At 39.4% G+C, this 25511-nt stretch overlaps 1 protein-coding gene and 1 pseudogene across 8 annotated transcripts; both read right to left on the reverse strand.

Moving 5' to 3' along the window:
• Positions 1 to 2808: 2808 nt before the first annotated feature.
• LOC143886889 (uncharacterized) lies at positions 2809 to 23563 on the reverse strand. 7 transcript variants are annotated; one of them, XR_013253938.1, is made up of 13 exons: positions 23314 to 23562; positions 21360 to 21574; positions 21024 to 21259; positions 20674 to 20889; positions 20492 to 20584; positions 20294 to 20398; positions 19787 to 20200; positions 19615 to 19693; positions 19369 to 19430; positions 15264 to 15354; positions 8113 to 8925; positions 5910 to 6128; positions 2809 to 3487 (listed from the first exon to the last, which is right to left on the reverse strand). XR_013253938.1 is itself a non-coding variant. In XM_077391058.1 (9 exons), exons 2-8 carry the CDS (start codon positions 21565 to 21567, stop codon positions 19640 to 19642), a joined length of 1326 nt encoding a protein of 441 aa, XP_077247173.1. In that variant the 5' UTR covers positions 21568 to 21574; positions 23314 to 23563; the 3' UTR covers positions 16737 to 16872; positions 19615 to 19639. The 7 variants fall into 7 exon arrangements, 1 of the variants encoding a protein (XP_077247173.1); XR_013253939.1 differs by lacking the exon at positions 8113 to 8925; XR_013253940.1 differs by lacking the exons at positions 8113 to 8925; positions 19369 to 19430 and having other exon boundaries at positions 23314 to 23563.
• On the reverse strand, positions 8109 to 10787 carry LOC143886890 (uncharacterized; annotated as a pseudogene). The gene is made up of 2 exons (XR_013253944.1): positions 9219 to 10787; positions 8109 to 8922 (listed from the first exon to the last, which is right to left on the reverse strand). The product of XR_013253944.1 is annotated as an uncharacterized LOC143886890 (transcript).
• Positions 23564 to 25511: the final 1948 nt, after the last annotated feature.

Here is a 25511-nt window from a genome sequence, read left to right on the forward strand (position 1 = left end):
ACCGATTATTGGATTCAGAATTACTTTTAAATTTGAGTCCAATAATTGCTTTCGTACTTACAATCTATTGTCATAATCTTAAACTGGCAAAACCATAGGCCCTGTTTGTTTTGGATTTTGAGAACCGATTGTGAGTCCAAAAATTGATAATTGGACTCAAAATTAAACATAAGTTCGAGTCCAATAATCAGTTTTGGACTCACAATCAGTTCTCAAAATCCAAAACAAACAGGGCCTATAAAAGGTTTTAATAGATCAAAGGGCCTAGGATTATCTTATCAACGTCGTTTGCCATTTGGATCAACGGATCTAATCACGCACAAGAGGCAGAAGTGGGGTCCATTAGTGTCTTTCAGGAAGGAACATAAAAGCCTCGCTCTGCTGGGCATTTGCCTTCATGCATAGGCCCATTGAAGGCCCTCCCTGCACTAAACACAGCATATCTACTGGTAGAAGCATGTCCAGCATCCAGATCATGAACTTGAAAGACAACCATAGTCTAGTAAGGATCTCTCTACAAGCATCTCAATGCTGCTTGATAGTCTAATAAGGAAAATGGTCATTCAGTTAATCAGCACATACATCAAATATAAGCTCATCAGAAAAGTTACTTGTTTTGACATAATGATTATAGGATTAAATATTAATGCTGCAACCTGTTTGCACAGCTTCTATAAGCGTTGCAAGGATAGAATACGGATTTGACATTCTTTTGATGCTGTAAATACTAACCGCAAGGTGTTAAGGACTATATAACATGGGAGAAAACCAGTATCCAGAGAGACAGTAGTTCTTCACGCATGCGGAAACACATGAAAAAGGGGCAACGCGAATTGGGAAAACCGCTTTTTTAGGAGATGGGAGAAGGTATGTGACCGTTTCTTGAGAGAATTTCCACCAGCATATTTTTTTTATGAACAGAAGATAATCATAAGTTCCAAACTATGGTTAGAAACTTGAAACCCAAATAGTCTCAAAGAAGTTCCAAGTTTGAATATAGCCAGAACTCAGTGAAGTACTCAATCGCGAATCTTGAGTTAAAAGATGCTTATTCTGAACTCTCATCGCACATGTTCTCAACTCAGAACTCAATTGAGACTCTCAAGTACTTGATTGTGGTTTTGAGTAACCTGAATGTTTTCGAGGTTTTCGAGAACATGTAGTTATCCCTTTTAACTCTACTGAAAGTCCTGAGCAAGCCCAGTCGACTCAGTGAATGTCACAAGTACTGGATGGTGTTTTCAGGTTGTAATTTGCAGCAAAGGCCCACCATCTGTGATGTATGAGAAAGTGAGCAAAATACTTCCAATGTATCTGATTTTTTTTTTTTGAAAGATGACAAAGAATACTTATACCATGGAAATTACAATGGGGAGCAAGGGTCCCGGCTTGCATTTACACAGTATTATGGCCAGGAGTATACTCCTGAACCATCAAGAGAAACAAGTAAAAACTACTCATAATTACATCGAGATAAAGTATAACTCATCCAACCTACCAACTCCCACCAACATTACAAAACTACAGACCTCATGGCTACCCCAAGCGAAAAACATTCCCCAACCTCCTTCCCACTCACCCAAAAGGAATTCTTCTTCTCTCCAAAACACCATAGGGCAAGTACATGTACAAAAGGAGGATATCACCCAAAGCGAAAGACTGGAATTTCTCAAGCTAAGGGGAATCAATTTCAAAACAGCTACTCCACTGCTTCCATGATCGAAGTAGTACCTAAGATAACCAGGCCTGAGAAATTGGAGCTTTAGTTAAGATCTTCATCGTTTCATCCACTCACGTGCTTCCTCAGGGATACTGAACAAGACGAACTCAATCAAAGTAGAACAACTCCTGAAGCGGAGAGCCAAAGACTCTCTCAAACTTATCATGAACCTTCCGTACTAGCATTCTTCCTATGGCCTCTTCCGAGAGTTTTAAGACTCCTTTAAACTACCAAACAATCAACACAAAAATCTTCCTCCCTTTAATCCTAAATTCACGGCAGAAGGTTATGAAAAGACTGAATTGGAAGAAGAACTTAATACTTAAGTCCCCCTCCCCAATCTTCTTTTCAGCCTCTTTTGCTCTTACATCTTTCTCTTCCTTGTCTCTTGCCGCCATTGCTAGAAACATATCTTTGGTTGCCCCCAAATCTTCATCGTATTCAATCCCAAAAACATCCCCCTCACAAGTCATCGAATTCTTCCGAGAACGACCACGACTTCCTGACTCTTCTGAACTATCCAATGTATCTTATCTAAAGTCAGCGATTTGTAAAGTTTTTTTTTTTTGGGGGGAGAGAGAGGAACAACCTCCAGAATAGAACTTCATGGAAGAGAAGGTCAAACAAATAAAGCCTAAGACTCTGTATTTTTAAATGCAAAGCATTTTCAGGTTTGCCAAAAGATCTGCTTTGACCAACGAAGAAAGTAGAAAAAGGAGAAAAATAACCAATAAAGAAAATCGCTACTGGAAAGCATCTTTCCGCAAATCCAATCTGGAACCAACTATTCTAACAGCTCCAATTGTTCAACTTCGCCTGCAAAGCAAATTTGAAGTTCAGTCATCTCCGAATACATTTATATCCTGAGTGCACATAAAACACGAAAAAAAAAAAAAACACTTTCCATGGGGTTTTTACTTGTCCCAACAATATTGTAACTGTGGAAGAGTATCTTGTGCACTGGATCCTGTTTCGTAATGGAAAAGCAGTTAACAGACTAAAATATAAGTCGGACCATATTGAAGAGGTCAGGCAAGCATGTAAGCATCTGCCGACACTTTGGTAGACCAGTTAAGACTCATCTTACGATCCTCAAAGCTGTAACTAACATTCTCTTGTATGTGTAGAACTTTGAACTATGAGGTCATTTTAAGGCAGAATATGATAATAACTGAATAACCGTACAATTCACAGTTCAAAAACTTATATGGAGGATGAGGTTGATAGATGCCCAAGAAAGTCTTGCTCAGGACCCAGAAGCCAATTTGCTGCATTTTGAAACCACAGGCTGCTACAAATTTATCTTCTTATTGATTAATGATCTCACGCTTCCCAATTTCTGATAATTTGTGAAAAGACTTGGTGGCAAGAGTTATGTTATAAACGCTACCAGTGCCAAAAGATCACATAATAAGTGAGACCATGTCTATTAAGAATTCCAAAATACATATATTCTCCAAGATATTGAGACACTTAAAAAGCAAACTTCCTCTTCTGAAGAACAAAAGATAAATGTTTGAATTTAGAACGTGAAAAGCTGCTTTAACCCGACCTGCAAGGATCAATTTCGTCCTGGATTTTCTATAATTCCCAATTTCTCAGAAAGAATCAGGTGCTTCACATGGTGAGTCACTAATTTCTGAACAATGATGGGAATATAATTCGCTCAAAAGAACATCCTGTTTCAAGATGTGAATCAGCTCTGATGATCTCTTCTTCCACAGGAATTCCTTCTTTTTTTTTTGTCACGGATTGAATGTCACCATCCTGCTTTCAAGAAATATTCGTGCATAAAAAATTACTCTTAAAAGAATAGGAAAAAAACTCAACATAATAAATCTCAATTGGGGTAAAATGGAAGATTAGCCTAAATTTGCAACGATGGCCAAATAAAGATTTGAACTTTAACAAGTGAAAAGATCATCCTTTAGAGTTTCCATCGGAATGCAAAAATTGGAAATGCTAAACCCAACAGCAACATAATTGTGAAGATGATAAGGTGAGTATACTTCATCATTTAATGAAGCTGCAAACATGGTGAGTTTTGCGTAGTCATCTTCACATAGGTTTTTTTTTTTTGAAAAATGACATTTGTATTCATACCATGGAATATACTTGAGGACCAAGAGTCCCACTATAGATTACACAGTATGATGGTCCAGGAGCATACTCCTGGAACCCAAAAGGAAAAACATAAAAGATTACACGGTAACTTTCTCCAAAGGGCAGCATATAAGCTTCCTCCAAAACATAAAAACTACATTTGAACTAACTCCAACCGATTCACAGACTCCTTCAACAACTGAAACTCCTGATACATGAATACTTCCTGCAATCTGCACTGTGTACCCTCAGAAATATCCCTCAACTAAATCACCATATAGACCCCGTAAGCAGCATTTTAAAGGAGAGCCCAAGGATTTTATATGTCTTGAAGTACATCAAGAACCTAAAGCATTTTTTCACCCACTTGGAAGGAATGGCTATCTAAGGAAAAAAACTCCCCTGAGCAGAGAAGGACCCAGCCCCTCAAGCACACTCAGATACACCACTCCGCAGCTCCTAAAATTTCAGAAAGAAATTTTTAACACGGGCTTCCAGCCCCCACCTGGATTGAACCTAAGCAGTTTTAAAATGCTTGCTCTAATTGGTGATTTGCTGGACTTTAGCCTCAGGAGCTTAATTCTTCACTCTATTCTAGAACAGCTGCATGCCTTTCTAAAACCAGGCAACGAGGTGGAAATATGAAGGAATGTTGTAACAATATCCCAAAACGCAGATATCAATTACTCAAAAAATATTGGTCAAAATGGAAAAAAAAAAAGAAGAGGTAATGATGCTTTCTGTGGTACCATATCAACACAAAAATGACCTGATCAAAAGATACCATAAATTTAGGGGACTAATATCCACACTACCATATTTTGATAATGACACTATTCACTTTGTTTTACACTTTTCTATTAGCTTTCACTCTTTTTTATTAGCTTTCACGATTGTTACGATAATCAACATGCCATTAACATCCTATCAAAGTGCAAAACAAAGGGAACGGTGCCATTATCAAAATATTCCAATGTGGATATCTGTCCCTAAATTTATGATGTAGATTCCTCTACATGAGCAGTCCCTTAAGCCATAATCAGGCAGAATTCTCAACCATTTTATCTATGATTTGTGGACACGGACACGAGTGTCGCGTGTCGACACGGACACAGAGTGTTGGACACAGCAAACACCCAAAATTTAGAAACGGGGACATGGCTAAAATAGAAAGTATATAGAATCTAGATTTGTGGATATATATTTGTGTGCCGAGTTTCGATGCGGATATGGGGTGCCTGATATGGCAACCCCTAAAAATCTAGAAATAGTGGCACGCTATATGTACATACATATAAAGTTACCGACACTTCTAGTAGACATTTAAAAGTGTCGAAAAGAGTGTCAGCATGACAATAAGTTCTAAGTGTCGGCCAAATCATAGCATTTTATCAAAGAACAAACTAATCACCTAGGCTGTTGCTCCCAGATAATAGAAATTCCATATGGGTTCTGAATGGCCAGCTGAAAATTCAAAATTGAGCGATGTTGCACATATAGTGCTCTGCTTTCATTGCACTTGAACCACCTCCACTCCAGATGATCTTTGTATGAAAACAACTAAAATGGATAAAGAGACGCCACCAGGATTATGCATCCATCAATATGCACCTTCAGATGGATGTCCTAGTTTGTACTGTAAATTTATTTTTCCCGTCATTTTTTTTCTCTTGACATCACAACTACAAATCCATTATGCTGCAAGTTACTTCCACTACCTATTATTTGATTAGTGAAAAAGAAAATCCAAAGGAGATGTACTTACTCGTCTCCATAAGTAAAAATCCAGAAGGGTCCCTTCTAAAGTTCGGGTAATAGTTTGTAGTTCATAATAAAGTCAAGTTTTATAATTAACGAACACAAAAAATAGATGATAAACAACAAATTCAAGAAATCTTCTTAAACATCACAATAAAATTTGTCTATTGACTCCGAATTCGACTGAGTATTGATTCCAAATTCGTATTTTAACGGAGATCAGAATGATCAATTCTGGAGATTTCTGGCAAAACTGGTTAGATTTACAATGAATTATTTGAGCTAGGTCCAAGCTTTGGGACAATGAAAAACACTTACCGAAAGGTACCTCAGGATTAATGTCGAAATCCAAGAGACTTGGAAGAAAAGTTTGCACAAAGCCATTGATGTAGATTGGTCTGGATGACCGAGCACATTAAATAATAGAGTAATTTTCATGTCCGGTTCATTGCACAGGGTTATCTCATCATGTTTTAGGATCTTCTCTATCTAAGCAAATTCTGTGAATATGCACTTTATCTGTGCAAGATGGTTGTATAAGAACCTCCTGAAGAAAAAAGACACCCTACTTCAGCCACAAACAGCAGATAAGAGTGTCATGAGAGAAAAAACACCTATAATAGTAAAAAAAAAAGCACCTATAATGGTAAAAATAAATGATTAATTAACACATCTCTAATAGCTTAATCTTTTGGCGTAATTGGTTGTTTCTCACGGCCCAGGTCCTGGAATCAAAACCCAACAACTCCTTGATATTAAAAATTCACAGGTAAAACCCAATAACTCCATGATAGTAAAAATTCACGTGTAAGGCCAGCCAACCCTGCGTACGACAACCGGAAAAAAGAAGAAGAAGGGCCACACGAGTGTTTAAGTATATACATGAATAACACAAACTCTAACAACTTAAGTTTTTGGAGTAATTGGTTGTTTCACAAACCTTCTTCGGGCGAGAAAACTCACTTCTCCTTGGTGTTTCTGAGCGAAATTTCAGATAATTGTAGGTGTTCAACGAGTACTTTGTCTGAGTAATGGAAGAGAAGGTCATTGTGATTCGTGAATGATGGGTTGGCGTGGGACGATGCAAAAGAGGTGGATTAGGCACTCGGCGGGCCTGCCAACGAGGCTGCGGGCTACATCACGGCTGGTGGAGGGGTCGAAGATGGCGAGATTGACGTAGGAATTGGAATAGGCTGAGTGGAAGAGGCCGCAGAGGGCGACGGAATCGAGGGATTTCCAGAGTTTGAGGATTTTGTAGATGTCGATCAGGTGTTCGAGGAATGTCCCGTGCTTGTGCCAGCACTCTCCGGCGCCCACCGAGCGGAGGACCGAGATTAGGGAGGGGAGATTTGGGTTGATGGATTCGAGCTCGCCGCGGAGGAATGGGCGGGCAGAATCGAGGATGGACTGGATTTGATTTTGAGAAAGAGATGAAGGCATTTTTTCTATGAGATTTTTCTATGAGAAAGAAACTGCTAATAAAAGAGAGATCAAATGGGTGTTTTTCTATAAGAAGCTACCAATAAAAGAGAGATTCAATGGGTGACGTTTGAGGGGTTTCAGGGAGAGAGAAGATGGCGATTTATAGAGAGAAGAGGGGAGAGGTAGAGACATAGAAGGCTTGGACTGTTAGTCTTGGATAGAGACAATGGGTTTAAAGATTGGCGATCAGATCAATGGTGTTTACTGCGTGGAGTCCAGGAAAGCAGAACGTGTGTTCTAATAAGACAGGAGCGTCATTATCAAACCAAGCTGAGAATCGTTGATTTGATAAGCTCGCGGCATGATCTGGACCCTTCATTTGGTAGACCACACTGTCGATATGGCATCATCTGAACATTGCACTTGTCACGATTAACGACATAGGTATGGTGCTTTATTAGTGTATTATAAAAATAAATGAATAAGAGCCAGCGATCCAACGGTTTTCCATTCAAAGAAAAAAAGATCCAACGGCTTTAGTTATTTGCTCATTGTCTCATCTACAATCGTGAGTGCGTAATGTTAGGTTAAATTTGTGACGCAACTTCTCAAATTATCCTCTCCTTGTCAAATATATGTGCCTAGGAAATGATATTTCCCTTCCCCCCCCCCTCCCCCCTTAAACGGATAAAATCCCCCCCTTTAACAATTTCTGTGAGAATGGTTCACTGCTTGAGGATAAATTCAACCCCTTCAACGTTTTTCTTTGCCTTTAAAAACTTAACGAATAACGTTGGGAAATGTTATCAACACTACTGTATGTTAATGAGAGTACTCCTCACTTTATTAAAAGTACGGTATGGCCCGCACCATAGGATGATCCAAACCATCCATTAGATGGGCCACAGCCTAAATAAGTTGTGCCCCAAAAATCATTTCCATATGTGATATCATAATCACATATAGGAAGGAATGATATATAGATTGAACTCCCTGTTCTCTTATTTGGGAAATTGACACTGCATACTTACAGTAGGAATTAGTGGCTTATCTAGTGCTTCATGTTGTAAAATAGGCACAACTCTAAAACAGAAATGAAATGAAATCACCTCACAAGTCCTAGGTGGAGGATTCCCCAAGCTGTCTTAGGCCATGATTTCTCCCTTGCCTTCATCAGCAGGACTCTGCCCCAAGCAATCCATCCCTCCCAAGACATCCTCTTATCCCAAGGGTACCCCACTCCAACATCAACCGCACCCCCTTCTCAGCCTCTCTCTCTCTCTCTCTCTCTGCGTCGTCAAACCTCCCTCTTGCCAAATACGCCTGATCCAACACCACATGAGGCTCCCCAACAAATGGGTTCTTCTCAACACACTTCAAAAGCAACTCCTCAACAATCTCCAACCCATTCTTGGTCCCACCACAAACAGCTTCCCAATACAAATCCCTGGCTACCCTCTGCTCCCCTGCATCCAAAACCTTACTACAATTCTCAAAAACAGGTGGAATCACAAGTTCAATCTCCTCATCTCTATCATCTTTATCACTATCATGTTCCAAACTACCATTGGAGAAAGACCCACAACCTCTTTTCCTCTCTTCAATGAAAATCTCCTCTTCTCTCACAATCAAATTATACAGAGCACCCATCCTTGATATTGAATTAATCCACAACCCAAGCTTCCCTTCACCCGGCCACAACGTGGTGGCAGATTCGTCCCTGGAGAATTCTAGCCGCCCATCCGCATTATTGAACAATTGATCTTGAAATCCAAAGAGCTTATCACTGAAATCCGCCATGGTCATGACTAGAAAGACGGCCATGACCCGCCTTGACACCGAAACGTCCTCCCCCTTCTTGATGTGCTTGACGGTAATCCCTTGGGCGGGGAGGATGGACTGTAGTTTCTTCCTCCAACCTGCTGAAGAATAAATGATTAATTAACACATCTCTAATAGCTTAATCTTTTGGAGTAATTGGTTGTTTCTCACGGCCCAGAGGTCCTGGAATCAAAACCCAACAACTCCTTGATATTAAAAATTCACAAGAAAAACCCAATAACTCCATCAAAGTAAAAATTCACATGTAAGGCCAGCCAAGCCTGTGTATGACAACCCGAAAAAAAGAAGGGACACACGAGTGTTGAAGTATATACATGAATAACACAAACTCTAACAACTTTAAGTTTTTGGAGTAATTGGTTGTTTCACAAACCTTCTTCGGACGATAAAAGTCCCTTCTCCTTGGCGTTTCTGAGTAAAATTTTAGATAATTGTAGGTGTTGGACGAGTTCTTTGTCAGAGTAATGGAAGAGGAGGTCATCAAGGATGATGGGTTGGCGTGGGACGATGCAGAAGAGGTGAATTAGGCGCTCGGCGGGCCAGCGAACGAGGCTGCGGACTACATCACAGCCGGTGGAGGGGTCGGAGATGGCGAGATTGACGTAGGAATTGGAGTAGGCTGAGTGGAAGAGGCCGCATAGGGCAACGGAAGCGAGGGATTTCCAGAGTTTAAGGATTTTGTAGATGTCGATCAGGTGTTCGAGGAATGTCCCGTACTTGTGCCAGCACTCTTCGGCACCCATCGAGCGAAGGACGGAGATTAGGGAGGGGAGATTTGGGACGATGGATTCGAGCTCTCAGCGGAGGAATGGACGGGCGGAATCGAGGATGGACTGGATTTGACTTTGAGGAAGAGATGAAGGCATTGTTTTTCTATGAGAAAGAAACTGCTGATAAGAGAGAGATGAAATGGGTGTTTTTCTATGAGAAGCTACCAATAAAAGAGATTGAATGGGTGAGGTTTGAGGGCTTTCAGGGATAGAAGAGGGGAGAGGTAGAGACGTGGAAGGTTTGGACTGTTAGTCTTGGAGAGAGACAACGGATTTAAGATTGGCGATCAGATCAATGGGTTGTTTCTTGCGTGGAGTCCCAGGAATGAAGAACGTGTGTTCTAATAAGAGAGGAGTGTCATTATCAAACCAAGTTGAGAATCGTTGTTTTGCTAAGCTGATAGCATGATCTGGACCCTTCATTTGGTAGGCCACACTGTCGATATGGCATCATCTAAACATTGCACTTGTCACGGTTAACGACATAGGTATGGTACTTTATAAGAATAAATGAATATAAGAGCCAGCGATCCAACGGTTTTCCATTCAAAGAAAAGAAGAGAGATGAATGGATTTTTTTATTTTGTGAGGAATAGGTGGGAGATGAGAATGGGTGGATTTGAGGGAGAGGAAATGGCAATTTATGGAGAATAGTAGAGACGTGGAAGCTTTGGACTGTGTAACTACCCACTCTCTGGATAGAGACGACGGGTTTTAGATTGGCGCTGAGATTCATGCGTTGCTGTTTCTTGCGTGGAATCCCGGATAATAATTTTGGGTGCTGTTTTTGGTTTGCCTAATCAAACCTCTATAGATTGGACGGCTAGGATCATCATATGGAAATGATTTTTGGGGCACAACCTATTTACATTGGGGCCATCAAATGGACGGTTTGGATAATCCTATGGTACCCATATATATGATTGATGTTCTAATCGAATGGACGGTTTGTTGTTCTCATATATCACATCCCTTGTTTCATTTAGAGGTTAAGTGAACAGACAAGGGTCCCAGCCACGATTCCACGAACACACACATACCTCGGCAGCTTGTAAAAATTCAAAGCAAAATCCCAATGGACAACTGCCGATGACCAACCACACTCTAAGTTAGTTCCAAAACAATATGAGGATATGCATGTCATGAAATTGTCCCTTTCCAGTTTTTTTTTTTTTTTTTTTGATTAAAAATTTTACTCAAAAAAACAATTACCGGAAAGTTGTCTACCAAACTTTGTAAAATTAGGTTTACAAGAAAAATAAATTTCGAGAAAAATTTTCAACGTTGCCAAACATGCCCTTAGTATTCTTTATCTTATGACTACAATAGATGAAAGAGATTGCTTATAAAAGTTTGCTACATAGGGTAAAGAGAGCCATAGTGACAAATTTACTCATCTGCCATTGGTATGAGAAAGTTGCTCATCTGGCAATCCTTACGTTCTCATTATAGGATTTAAATCGAATTGTAATTAACTCAGCTTTTCCATTAACAGACAGCCAATTGAGTAGTTAGGATTATCCAATTATAGCAAATTCACCAGCCTGGTCACCCCCTTTCCCCTAACTCTCCTTGAGATATAGGGTAGAAATATCTAAATCATACTGTGCCAGAATATGTGAGATACCATCGTTGGATTGGGTTGAGATTCACCGTTGGATCATCTTGGTGGTAGATTAGGCAAGTTGGTTAAATGGGGTAGCCTAGATAGATTAGGCAACCACATAAGATTAGCAATCGATAAGAATGTGTTAAAATATCTGATTGCGAATCTTATGTGGTTGCCTAATCTATATAGGCTACCCCATTTAACCAACTTGACTAATCTACCACCAAGATGACCCAATGGTGAATCTCAACCCAATCCAACAATGAGATCTCACATATTCTAACATACTGCCAGCACATGGGTCCGCCTGCTAAGGAGCTCACAATAATTGATGTTCAAGCACAGTAACATTTCCATAGTTTGAGTAACACTAACAGTGGGGCACTTACACGGTTGCGAAGATGACGAGGACCTTCCTTGGGTGGATGCCTATAAAGCGGCTGAATCTGTTATGTCGCCCACGGCTGACCTCTGCGAGATTGCAGCTATTGGTTGCAGTGGAGGTCATCGAACCAAGGAGATGTTTGAACACCTTGGTTCGGAGCTTCATTTCTCTACAAGTTTTCACCCACAAACTGATGGACAAACCGAGAGGGTGAATGCCTTGATAGAGTGCTACTTAAGGCACTTTGTGAGTGCAAACCAGAGGGATTGGGCTAAACTCCTTGATGTGGCACAATTCTCCTACAACCTACAAAGGAGTGAGTCCACGGGACAGAGTCCCTTTGAGGTCATCACCGGGCAACAACCACTCACACCACATACGATCGTCACTACCTATCAAGGGGTGAGCCCAGGAGCATATCATATGGCCAAGTCTTGGAAGGAGCAAGCTGATATCACACGCTCCTACCTTGACAAGGCTAGAAAGAGGATGAAGAAGTGGGCGGACAAGAAGAGGCAACCAGCCGAGTATAGGGTTGGTGACATGGTGATGGTGAAGCTTCTCCCTCAACAATTCAAGGCCTTCAGGAAGGTTCACAAATGGGTTGATTCGAAGGTATGAAGGCCCATTTCCAGTTGTGAGCAAAGTAGGCAAGGTTTCATACAAACTCGACTCGACCTACCTCCTAGCTTGAAGATCCATCCGGTCTTCCAGGCCAGCTTGTTGAAGCCTTATCATGGAGACGAGGAAGACCCAAACAGGAGCAACTCTAAGAGGGCACCTCCGATTATGACCAAGTCTTTTGACAAGGAGATTGAGGAGGTGCTTGCAGACCGAGTCGTGAGGAGAAGGGGAGTACCACAAACCACCCAGTATCTGATTAGATGGAAGGGACTGCCAGAAAGCGAGGCTAGCTGGGAAGCATAAGAAGATTTGTGGTAATTCGAAGACCACCTACGGCGCTACAAGGAAGCGACGAGGGCGTCGCTAGAATAGGTGGGGGAGAGTGTAACGCCCTGGACTAAGTGGATCATCCACAAGCAAAGGAGATTTAAAAAGAAGATCCTGGAACACTCTAGAACCTCCAAGAGTTCTCTAGGTTTTCTAGAATAATGTAGAAGAGTCTAGAATGTCCTAGAATGTTCTAAGCATCTCTAGAATTATGTAGAGTACTCTAGAATCTTCTAGACTCTCTAGAATTATGTAGGTTATTCTAGAACCTTCTAGAACTTGGTAGAAGGGTAGAAGGCTCTAGAAGTGGGAGTGTGTGAATATTCTAGAAGAGGGTTAGGAATTTTGTAAAGAATGTAATTGAAATATTCCTAGGATAATCTAGAGAAAGAAGTATGTAGAAAGGGATCTAGAATGATCCCTTAAGGCTTATAAAAGGGGAAGGGCCCCTCATTTGTGAATAACTTCAGAAACTTGTAAGCTCTCTCTTCTAGTGCAATACAACTTCTCTATTTTCTCTTGTGTTCTCTCTCATCTACTTAGGTTGCCCGCTTCCTCTTGATAGGCTGATTTAGCATCACCAAGGGGGTGAAAAGTGCTAAGTGCCGGCACGGTTGGCTTGGTAGGGTCCAAGGCCGTGACACCCAGTATCATTCAACTAATGTATCGTGGGGACCCTATGTAGCCAACTAGATGAACGGTCTAGATCACATAACGGGTGTGGCATATCACACTGGAATCACCGAATGATTCATCTCAATAAGAAATGAAGATTGTTGACCTTGAGAATGAGCATCATCGTGAGGCGACCCACATGGTTTTGGTCCCATTCCGATCGGACATCCTACGCTCAAGATAGATAACTACAAAAATCAGCAGTATAGCTTTTTTTTGGGAGAACCCTTTACGAGGCTTAATGGATAAAGACCTAGGATTATCTTATCAACGTGTTCGTAAGGGCATTTGGCCGGACTTACTGTTTGGCATTTGGATCAACAGATATGACCACATTCACAAGGCAGAACCGCAGAACTGGGACCCATTAGTGCCTTTTAGGAAGGAGCATAAAAGCCCCTCTGCTTTGCATTTGCCTTAGCGCTTGAGCACATTGGAGGCCCTCCCATCTTCCATTTCATCCAAGCAGGATCAGAAGTATACGACTTGTTAGGTAGAATGCCTTTTGTTGTTGGTTATCAACCTACCCTTAGTACAGAAATGGTTTCTTTACAAGAAAGAATTACTACTCCCAAAGAGTGGGCCAAGTATTTGGCGGCAATTGCAGTGGCGTCTTTATCTCTTCACATTCATACACAGCATATATCTATCAATATTCACTCACCATGTTTCTTTCCTTTGCCACTAATTTTCATTGAAAATTTCTTATCGTAGATTTTTTTACACCTCATTTATAGCATGGGTGGGGCCCACCATTTTACACCTTTGATATGGCAGGGCCTGCCATCTCTACCCAAATCCATGCATATGGCGGCGCTCACCATTTTGCATTAACGAGTGGGCCCATCACCTCCAATCTCCATCCAAATCTTGGTAAGGGGTAGGGCCCACCATTTTACGCCAACTCCAACTAAACCCCATGTATCGGTTGGGGCCCACCATTTTACACCACGTTTAATTTGATGGTGTGGAGCCTATTCTTATGCACCCATGCATAGCATGCGCCAAGATTGCTAGTACTTGTAGAAGCACGTACAGCAACAAGATCATGAACTAAAACAAACAACCATACCTATTTCTACAAACTTACCCGAGCATGTGAATTGTACATCCAATTCCACACGTGAATTAGGTGCTAAAAGCTACTCACTTAACAGGAAAAAGAGACATGGAACTCTCTAAAAGCATCTTAATGCTACTTGATAGTCTAATGAGGAAAATGGTCATTCAGTTCAGCAGCACATACATCAAATATAAGTTCATCAGAAATGTTTCTTGTTTTGACATAATGATTAAGATTAAATATCACCGTCGCTAAATGTTTGCACACCTTCTACAAGCCTTGCAAGGATAGACTCCTTTTCAGCATATGGATTGGGAAAACCTCCTTTTCAGCATATGGGAGGACTTACGTGACTGTTTTTTGAGAGTATTTGCACTAGCGTGTTTTTTTCTAAACAGAAGATAATCATGTGTTCCAAACTCAGGTTAGAAACTTGAAACCCAAATAGGCTCAATGAAGGTCCAAGTTTGAATAGACTCAGAACTCAGTGAAATACTCAATTGAGATTTTTGAGTTAAGAGATGCTTATGCTGAACTCGAATTGCAGAAGTTCTCAACTCAAAACTTAATTGATACTCTCAAGTGCATGATTGTGGTTTTTGAGTAACCTGAATGCTTTTTGAGATTTTTGAGAAGATGGATTTATCTCTTTAACCCTACCGAAGTATTGATCAAGCCCAGTCGACTCAGTGAATTTCACAAGTACTGGATTGTGTTTTCAGGTTGTAATTTGCAGCAAATGCTCACCATCTGTGATTAATGAGAATGTGACCAAAAATACTTTCAATGTATCTAAAGTCAGGGAGTTGTAAAGTGAGAGAAACAACCTCCACAGTAGAACTTAATGGAAGAGAAGATCAAACAAATAAAGCCTAAAAACTCTGTATATTTAAATGAAAAGCATTTTCAGGTGCGCCAAAAGATATGTTTTGACTAAGGAAGAAAGAAAAGAGGAGAAAACTAACCAATAAAGAAAATCGCCACTGGACAAAAACTTTCCACAAATCCAATCTGGAACCAACTCTTCTTACAGCTCCAATTGTTCATCAACTTCTCCTGCAATGCAAATTTGAAGTTCAGTCATCTTTTAATATATTTATATCCTGAATAAATACAAAAACATGAACAAATACTTTCTAAGGGGGTTTCACTTGTCTCAGCGATATCACAATTATGCAAGAGTATCTTGTGTACAAGCTCCTGTTTCATAATCAAATAGCAGTTGGCAAACTGAAATATAAGTCAGATCATATTGAAGAGGTCAAGCAAGCACGTAACTATGTAAGCATCTGCCGACACTTCGCTAGACCAGTTAGACTCATCTTATTTTTTTTTTTGAAAGTTAAATTAGTTAGACTCATCTTATGATCCTCAAAGATTTAAGTAACATTCTCTTGTACCTATAGAAATTTGAACTATGAGGTAGTTTAAGGCAGAATATGATAAGAACAGACAACCGTACAATTCACAGTTCAAAAACTCATAGGGAGGACGCGGTTGATAGATGCTCAAGAAAGTATTATTCAGGAAGCCAGAAGCTGATTTGCTGCATTTTGAAACCTTAGGTGGCGACAAATTTATCTTCTTACCGATTAATGATCTCATACTTACACAATTTCTGATCATTTGTGAAAATAGTATATTTTCTGATAATTTGTGAAAGAATTGCTGGTAGCAGCTATGTTATAACGCCACCAATGCCAAAAGATCACACATTAAGATATTGAGACACTTTAAAAGAAAACTTCCTCCTCTGAAGAACAAAAGATAAATGTTTGAATTTAGAAGATGAAAAGCTGCTTTAACCAAACCTGCAAGGGTCAACTCGGTCCTCGATTTCTATAATTCCCAAATTTGCAGAAAGACTCAGGTGCTTCATAAGGTGAGTCACTAATTTCCAAACTATGATGGGAATACAACTCGCTCAAAAGAACACACCTTTTCCAAATGTGAAGCAGCTCTGATGATCTCTTCTTTCACAGAAATTCCTTTTTTTGTCATGTATTGAGAGCTAGAATTACACATACAATTGTTTTTCTTTGCCACGCCAACAATTGGGTTCGATGTACTTGCATCAATTTTTGCAGGACGAAAATTAAATGCTCTTTATCAAGTTGAATGATTTGACATCTCAGTCTCAATAGTGGTAGTTATTAGAGCCGGGCATTGATCTTTTTGTGTCAGATGTCCTGGTGTTTCAATGGTTAATTTCCCTGGAGTTGAGATGAGTTTCGAAGGAGTGGCTTCCAAAAAAATGAGTCAACTGAAGATCATTTTGGCAGGGGAACTTATATTAGTGGTAACAAAAGAAACAATTCCCTTCTTTGGGGGGACATTATCAATCTTGGCAGTCTTCACTATCAGAAGTAAAAAAAATAAGGTGTAGCTGGGATCTGTTTCTGAGACTAACTTTTTGAGAAAGTAGGCTACGGAAAGGCAGAGAAAAGTGGGAAAAAACTCAATTTCTGATTCAAGTAGTTTTGTCGGTGATTCAATGGGCAATAATTCCGCCATTATGGTACAGCTCTGGTGGTTGAGTGGCTCTGGTAGCAACGCTTCTGGAATGTCACCATCCTGCTTTCAAGAAATATTTATGCATAAGAAATCAATCTTAAAAGAATAGGGGGGAAAATTACTATAATAAATCTCAATTGGGGCCAAATGACAGATTAGGCTAAATTTGCAAGGATAGCCAAATAAGAATTTGAACTTCAACAAGTGAAAAGATCATCCTTTAGGGGTAGTTTGGATATGCGGATTTTAGAATCCTGGATTTCCTCCAAATCGTAGTTGGGAGACGAGAGAAGGAGACCGACTGCTTCACTCCTCTTTAGAATCTTGGATTTTAAGTAAGAAATCCAGGTTTTAGAAATCTCTCCCACTTCCTGAGATTTCTAAAACCTGGAAACATGGGATGATCTCCTGCGCTCTTGCTGATGGAAAGAAGGGCAAGAAAACAGAAAATGACGGCTGGTCTCCTTCTCTCGTTTCCCAATTACGATTTGGAGGAAATCCAAGATTCTAAAACCAGCGTATCCAAACGGCCCCTTAGAGTTTCCATCAGAATGCAAAAAAATGGAAATGCTAAACCCAAATGCAACATAATTGTGAAGATGATAAGGTGAGTATACCCCATCACTTAGTGAAGATGCAAACATGGCCCTGCAGCCCTAGTGTTTTGCATAATCATCTTTACTTGGGATTTAAGGGAACATAGAGTGAACTTAAGCAGTTTACAAATGCTTGCTCTAATAGGTGATACCGTGATATGCTGGACTTCGTCTCATAAGCTTAATTCTTTACTCTGTTCTAGAACAGCAGCATGCCTTCTAAAACCAGGCTACGAGATGGAAATATGAAGGAATGTTGTAACAATACCCCAATAAGCAGATATCAATTACTCAAAAAATATTAGTTAAATTGAAAAAAAAATGTAATGATTCTCTGTGCTACCATATAAATCCAAAAATGACCTGATCAAAAGAAACCATAAATTTAGGGGACTAATACCCACGCTACCATTCAAATGTTTCTTTTGGATAAGTTTATCTTGAATTGTCCCTTGCTCATTGGTATTATTTTATCTAAGAACAGAGGTCAATCTGAATAGAGAATAGCAAGTCTGTCAATGGATAAAATCACTATCCCATACCATTCCTTAAAATAAAAATAAAAAACTCACGCTACCATATTTTGATAATGACACTATTCAGCTTGTTTTACAATTATTTTTACTAGCTTTTGACGACTGTTACAATATTCAACATGCTATCAACATCTATCAGAAGTGCAAAACAAAGAGTAGAGTCAATATCAAAATACATCATTGTTGATATTGGTCCCCTAAATTTATTATGTAGATTTCTGTCATAAAAAAAGCAAATCCATTATGCTGCAAGTTACTTCCTCTTCTCTATTACCTGACTAGTGGAAAAGAAAAACCAGAAGATACATACTTATTCATCTCCATATGTCAAAGCCTGGAAGGATCCCTTCTAAAGGTACCTCCGAATCCATGTTGGTGAAATCCAAGAGACTTGAATGGAAAACTTCGCGCAAAGCCATTGTTGTAGATTGGTCTGGATGACATAGTACACTGAATAATAGAGTAAATTTCATGTCTGGTTTATTGCACAGGATGCTCTCAGCACGTGCAAGGATCTTCTCTATCTGAGCAGATTCTGGGAATATGTACTTTGTGCAAGATGCTCGTATAAAACTCACAAGAGTCTCAACTTTCAAACCTGTTTGAATCCTATTGCAAATTCTTACCCTTTTCAAGCCCGGAAACCCTTTTAAAAGATCCATAGTCTAAATCTACCATCAAATCAGAACCTAAACCCTAGAATTATCTTTCTTTTACCTACCTAAATCCTTACCAAAGATCTGGACAGCAGTTTCCTTCAATTTCCAGGTTTGCAAAAATTACCAAAATACCCCTACGGCCTAAATCTGGACTGTTTTGAATTAATTCCTGCTGCTAGACATTTTTTTTGTTTTCTTCATTGATTATTACTAATTTCTCATGCTTTTGTTACATTTAATTGATAGGTCTTATATTATCTTTTAGTTCTTTTAATTGGTTGCATGTGTAGGCCTAGTTTCGGACTAATCCTTCTATTATCAATTCATGTTACGAATCTTTATCGCTTTGATTGATTTGTATAAGGTTTAGTTCATACTTAATTATGATCTTTACAATTATTTATGCTATTTAGGTCTCATTATTGTTGTTGTCCATAGATTAATTAGGTGTTAATTCAGCCCTAGGTTAGTTGTTAAGTGTTCTTTTAGATTTCCGCGCAAACCCTAAATTGTCCTAAAGTCTTAATCACATTAGGAGTGTAAGATTTTCCCTAAATTAGGTATTGTCATGCATCATGACGACTCCCAAATACAATTAGAAAGACAACCAACTCCAAATTGGAAACAACAAAACCAAAAAACATATTCACATTTTTATAGATAGATCCCACTTGGAACTGACAAAAACTTGCATATACGGTACAAATAAGTAAATGGAAAACAACACAACATATCAAAATGTTAAATGGCGTGCAAATTTCATACCAAATATATTGCAAACTTCCAGCAATACGCATGAAAAACAATTCAAGCTACATCTACGCACGCTGCATGATTAAAAAAAAAAATGATACATAAGTAATATGTAAACAATTACATCTAATAGAATTCATTCAACTAACATTTTCTAATACACAATAACATGAAACCCAGTACAATTAATGACAAATGAACAAGAAACAATTACGCGTACATTCAATCATTCATAAATTTGCAAAGAATATTAGTTACCTGATCATGATCAGTCCTGGGCCTCTTAGAAGGAGGAGGTGGTGGCATCTGAAAATCGGTAGCATCGGTAGGAGGCAACCTAAGAGATTTACAAAAAATATTATATAATACAAATGCAAATGATAAATTTGCAAAGAAAAATAAACATATTACAAAACTTATAAAATATTACCTGTGAGCTCTCACCAACACCAAGTGATGATAAGTACGGGCCAAGCTGGGAGTGCATTTGTGTAAACATTCTTTGCATCGCCTCCACTGTCGTCTGTAGCATATCTATTTGACTTAGTGCTGCAGATAGTTTAATCTCCTGCGATGCAACCTTCGCCGTAAGTTGCGCCTGTTGAGCCTCATACTGTGCTCGTATACGGATCTCCTCCGCTGAAGAACCTCGACCGGTCTCCTCTGCTGAAGGACCTCCATTGGGTCCGAAAATAGTCCTCGGGGTAACTCCCCCTCCAAGTCCTAGCACACGACCATGAGAATCTGGACCCAAGACCTGTGCGACAGGGTCGTCTCGACGAACATTACTGCAGGCATCTGATGAAGATAATGACTGACTCTGCTGGGCCTTTATTATCTCCTCCTATAGATTATGAATAAATTGTGCACAAACTTGTAAAAATTCTAACACTTGCACATTAGTTACCTTATACATAAATAAACCTATAAAACTTACAAATTTCTGACGGGCAACCTCGATGCTGAGCAGCGCCTCGCCCTTTTTACAGTGGAGTATCAGCCACATTTCAGTCCGATCAAGCATACTTCCATCTTCCCGCTTCTGTGCTCACATTAGCAAAAATTGAGTTAATATATCAATATTAATTGTAAACAAATTTAAAGAAAGACCGCAACGAATACAAAGTTATGTTACCTTTTCTTCACGCAACCGAGCAGCAGACTTCGAGCCTCCGTATGTAGGCATCTGATTCTTTGCCCGATTTCTTTTATTTATCTCACTATGTCTCTATATTGTTCAAAAAATGATGTATATGAGTTATTATTCATTATTAATCGTAAGAACATAAATAAATCTACATTTCAGTTTTCACATACCTGGGCCTCAGGAGTAGTCCAATAGTGGCACAACTGCTGCCAATCCTCGCTCGAGATATAATCTGGTCGAGCAACCTCCTGCGTCGCAGGAGTATCACCCACTGCTAGGGCTGCCATCTTCAACTTGTTCTTTCTTTTTCGCCAACACTCATTGACTTTAGAAAGGACATACAGCTTTCTAGAAGCATCCCTCGTAAATTTTTCCTGTCCAGAAGTCTATTCAAATTAAACAAATACACACATATCTATTTATAATTTATTTTTTTTAATGACACACATATCTATTTATAATTTTTTTTTTTAATGACACACATATCTATTTATAATAAATACAAATGCTATATTCATACCTGACAAAGGCTGAAGATCAAGTCTTTAGACTCATTTGAGATCCTTCTCCAATCTTTAGTAAAGATGGGGACAATATCCCCCCTCTTCGCTAATGTCCCAACGAAGGTGCAGAAATCCTTTCCCCGGATAGTAACTGCCTGGCAGAATTCATTGAACCCTAAGTCGTGATAGGGCTCTCTCCTGCCCCACGTCGAAGCTGCAACTGTGGGCCCTCGACCCCTCCTCGTGGAAGCAGCTAAAAAGAAAACATCGTGAATATTAATCTTCAAATATTTTGTCTTAAACCAACTAATTAAGAAGTAAAAAATAACAAAAAAAGAGGATCGTGTACGTGCCTGAGGCTGCTAAAGATCCCACCTCCTCGCCTGGAGTCTGAGGCTGACACTCGGCAACCTGATCGGGTGTAGGTTTAGCCTTGGTGGACTGGTCAACCTGATCTCCTCTGGCAACCTGATCGAGTGTAGGGTTAGCCGGGGTGGACTGGTCAACATGATTTCCTCCTACTTGTAACCTACGGCCCCTAACGGATCTACGTCTATCCATCGTATGTCTGCTTCCACCACATAATAATTCATTGATAATACACACAAAACATAAATAGATTCAATAACTATTTCATATATAAGAATTAATTTTACCATGCATGATCTGGATTTCTAAACTAAATTAAACTTGAACTTCTAATTTAACCTTGTAATCCACTAATCCAATGCAAATTAAAACTTTTAACACAACTTAACTAAAAATTCTCCACAAACTAGAACTCCTAATCAAGACCAAATAGATAGATGGGCTGATTTTGATAAGGACTTGGTATATTTAGTTTTCCAATGCGATAAAGTTACATAGTGTCTATTTTTTCTTTGATAAAATAAGGGGTATTTACATGGGTTTGCCTTGGTATCATGTTCATACCGTCATATTGAATGATCCCGGCCAGTTACTTTCTGTCCATATAATACATACAGTTCTAGTTTCTGGTTGGGCCGGTTCGATGACTCTATACGAATTAGCAGTTTTTGATCCCTCTGATCTTGTTCTTGATCCAATGTGGAGACAAGGTATGGAAAAAAAAACATTTCGAGTGAGTAGATGAAATAATCGGATCTAGAAAATTATGGTATGGGATTACCATCAATCGGATTGTTTTTTAGTATATTAAGTAAGAGCGAACTTACTATTTTTAGTAAACATGAACTTACTGTTTTTAGTAAACCTGAATTTACTATTTTTTAATAAATTCAAACTTATTATTTTTAATAAAAATGAATTTAATATATCTAATGAATACAAATTTACTACATTTAGTATTTTTTATAAAGACACACAAAGGTACTTTAATGCTTCCGCCTCTAACAGTTTTGATAATAATAGAGCCCATAATAATTTGTATAATAATTTTCATTATTTTTTTACTCCAGAAGAAAGCAACCAACCCCTAAAGAGTGCATTAGGATGGAAACCCAAATTGCAATTTGGGTAATTTTAGATTGCAGTTTACACAAAATGGCAATAGGGGTGCAACTCGGGTCGATTTTTTGGAATTCAGGTTGAGGTTTTACCTTAAAATGGGGTCGGGTTCGGGTTGATTCCAGTTCATTTATTAGCAAAAGCTAAACCCGACCCGACCCAAGTTGCACTGTTCAGCACGGGGATAAAAATCGTTGGATAAGTGCTCCTGGAATTGGCTATCCTGGTGGGATAAGTTTATGTAAAAATTATTTAGTCCAATGTTTACTACTTTTGTTCTGCTGATATTTTATCTAAGAAAAAAGGTCAACATGAACAGTGGATAGCAAGCCTATCCAGAAATAAAACAAACCCCTTGCTATCCCTATGGAGAATGCTTGAATCCTCCATTTACATCAAGAACAGCCCCAATGGGTAGGGTATACTATACAAGCAGGGTATCCAATCCTAAGGAATTTTATCAAGATAAAATTACCCTAACACGGTCACGAATCCCCTGGAAGAGCTCATCCAATAAATTCTATCCCTATGGAGAAGAGCCCCACTAAGGCCCAAAATCCAAATTGCACCTAAATTTCATTTTTGGTGTACAGCCAAACCCAACCTAATCAGATCCATTGTTTCAGACAAGGAATGGTAGGAAAACGCAACTGAATGAAAAGAAGCAACCAAAAAAGGTATGATCATTTAAAAATCAAAATAATCCTAACCAAGATAATTAAAAAAGAAGAAGATCACAGACCTAGTGCTACGAATTTATACAGGAAACTATAAATTTATTGAAGATTAAAACAAAAATTGACTGAGAGAAAAACAAACCTGGAGATTGGCACACAAGTTAGGGTTTTGATGGGAATAGAACGTGCCCTGATGCTTTCCCGAGCAACCTAGAAATAATGGGAAATCGAAAGAGATGAAGAAGATTTTTTCAGAAGAAACCGATCTTTGTTTGAATTTTGGGGATTTAGGAGAGGGTAGAGCCGAAAAAGAAAATGCAGGGCAGCTGGACCGACCCAATGTGGGAGTGGGACCACTGTTGTAGAGGAGCGCCACATTGTAATACAATGAGGTCGCGCTCTAATCTATTGTAGAGGAAAGGTCGTTAGGGACTTAGGACCCAACTTCATTGGGATACAATATGGCAGATCCCACTAATGCATGGTGGGTCCCTACCTTGATCTTGTTGGGTATATGTTCAAATATATGCCCATAGATAATGGTCCAGGTGTTTGGGCCCATATGGGCTAAAGCCCATAACCTCTTATTCTCTCATACTTATCCCTTCAATATTTATTCTTTGAATAAATAGGGGCTTGAGGCAACGTGTTAGCATTCCACTTGGATGCAACCCACGTAATGCTTCAAGCAAACATTCCACCGACTCTCTTTTCTTCTCTCTGCCTCTAACAGATCTGAATTTGTTTTACAACTGGAAGTGGTTCATATAGTGGTTGTTTAGGCACTTATGTTAAGTCTGGCACCTCTGTTGGTTAATGCTTGAGTAGTCGAGCCAAATTGAGTCATGGCGATCACTTTGCAATTTTGTGTCAATTCCAGTTTTGAACTATCACGGGCTTGTTTCGTAGCTCTCGATTGAGTGGAGACCCGACGCGGCTTATATATAAGCCGATTTTAATAGCAGGTCTAATTTCGCGATGCGATTCTCTCTTAAGACAAGGCAAGAACGAGGAAAGCTGATAAGAAGAGAAGAAGAGGAAAGATGAAGACAATAGAGATTGAATTGAGATAAATGGCACTTAGACTTGTAATGGTGCATCCTATGTTTTCATGAACGCCAACTAATCAAAGCAGCTTTTAATTGACTTGATGAGCTAAACTTGGGACCAAGGTAAAACCGAGTTGACCCGGTCAGGTCTGTAATTCAAACTATCGGAGATCAGCTTCTAAACCGTGCATCAATAATTCTATCTGACTCACATTGTTCTAGAAGAGTGTCAAATGGCCAACTATCTGCTTAGGCGATTGATGGGACTGAGAATCCGGCATCTAGACATTCAGTCAAAGTACACCAACCTATTCGTTTACATGACAATGCTGTGCAAGGTAACACGTGGCTAGCTCTACTGGTTTTGAGTGCCCTTTATTTGTAGGTTTCCTAGTTTTCGTGTAGATTTTTTTGCTATGTTTCCCATAGATTTGTAAGAACACGCCTCTTTTGAATGTTTCTTTTCTTAAGATGATGCCCTCTACTCCCGTTTCTATGCTCTTAATGGTGACATTTTCAATGTAAAGACAAGGAGCGAGCGTGGTCTTATAAAGAAGAGAGGGTGACCACATTTCCTCCTGTCACTACTCTTTACTGTCCTCTTCATTTCCTATGAAAGATAAAAACTTTGGTATTATCGTGAGAGGATCTAATATTACAAGCTCAAATCATTGTAACTAAGACATGACATTGGCAATATCATCTTCCTTGCCCCACCATGATATTCATATATATGTATTTTGAGTGAGTTCTCCTTTCGCATAGAGCCACGTGTGCCCTAACTGCGACAGACCACGACTAGCGCCGACAACAGCCAGGCACTATCGATTGAAGGCGACCGAATGAGCCTAAGGACAAAAATTACATTTTTGTATTCTGTGGTTGAGGGAGAGGTTTTGAGCCATGACATGGGGTCAGGAGATGTGGCCGGCTCAACATGATGTTGGGCCGTGGTCCTTTCCCTATTGAGTCATGAGTAAGTATTGAGGCCATGAGTTTGATCTCAAGTTACAAGACACATCAAAGGAAAGGAAAGACTGAAAGAGGTTTGCCGTGATTTCATGGTAGCTCGAGGTAAAGTTTGAACAACGATTAAACAACTTAAGGTCCTCCTTTTGGATGTCACCAAAATTGTTCTTAATTTATTTGCAAATAATGCCTAAGTTTAATCGTTTCCAATGGATGACAAACATAGCGATTGTGGAAATGCTGGGAAAAGGGTGCATATATCATTTTCCTGTTAAAAACAACTTACTCTGGTACATTACACATTCTCCTTTGATTTGGGGTT

Source organism: Tasmannia lanceolata, unplaced genomic scaffold (assembly GCF_043159265.1).
Source record: "Tasmannia lanceolata isolate RefF3 unplaced genomic scaffold, GAP_Taslan_0.1 ptg000011l, whole genome shotgun sequence".
In the NCBI taxonomy this organism is placed as follows: domain Eukaryota; kingdom Viridiplantae; phylum Streptophyta; class Magnoliopsida; order Canellales; family Winteraceae; genus Tasmannia; species Tasmannia lanceolata.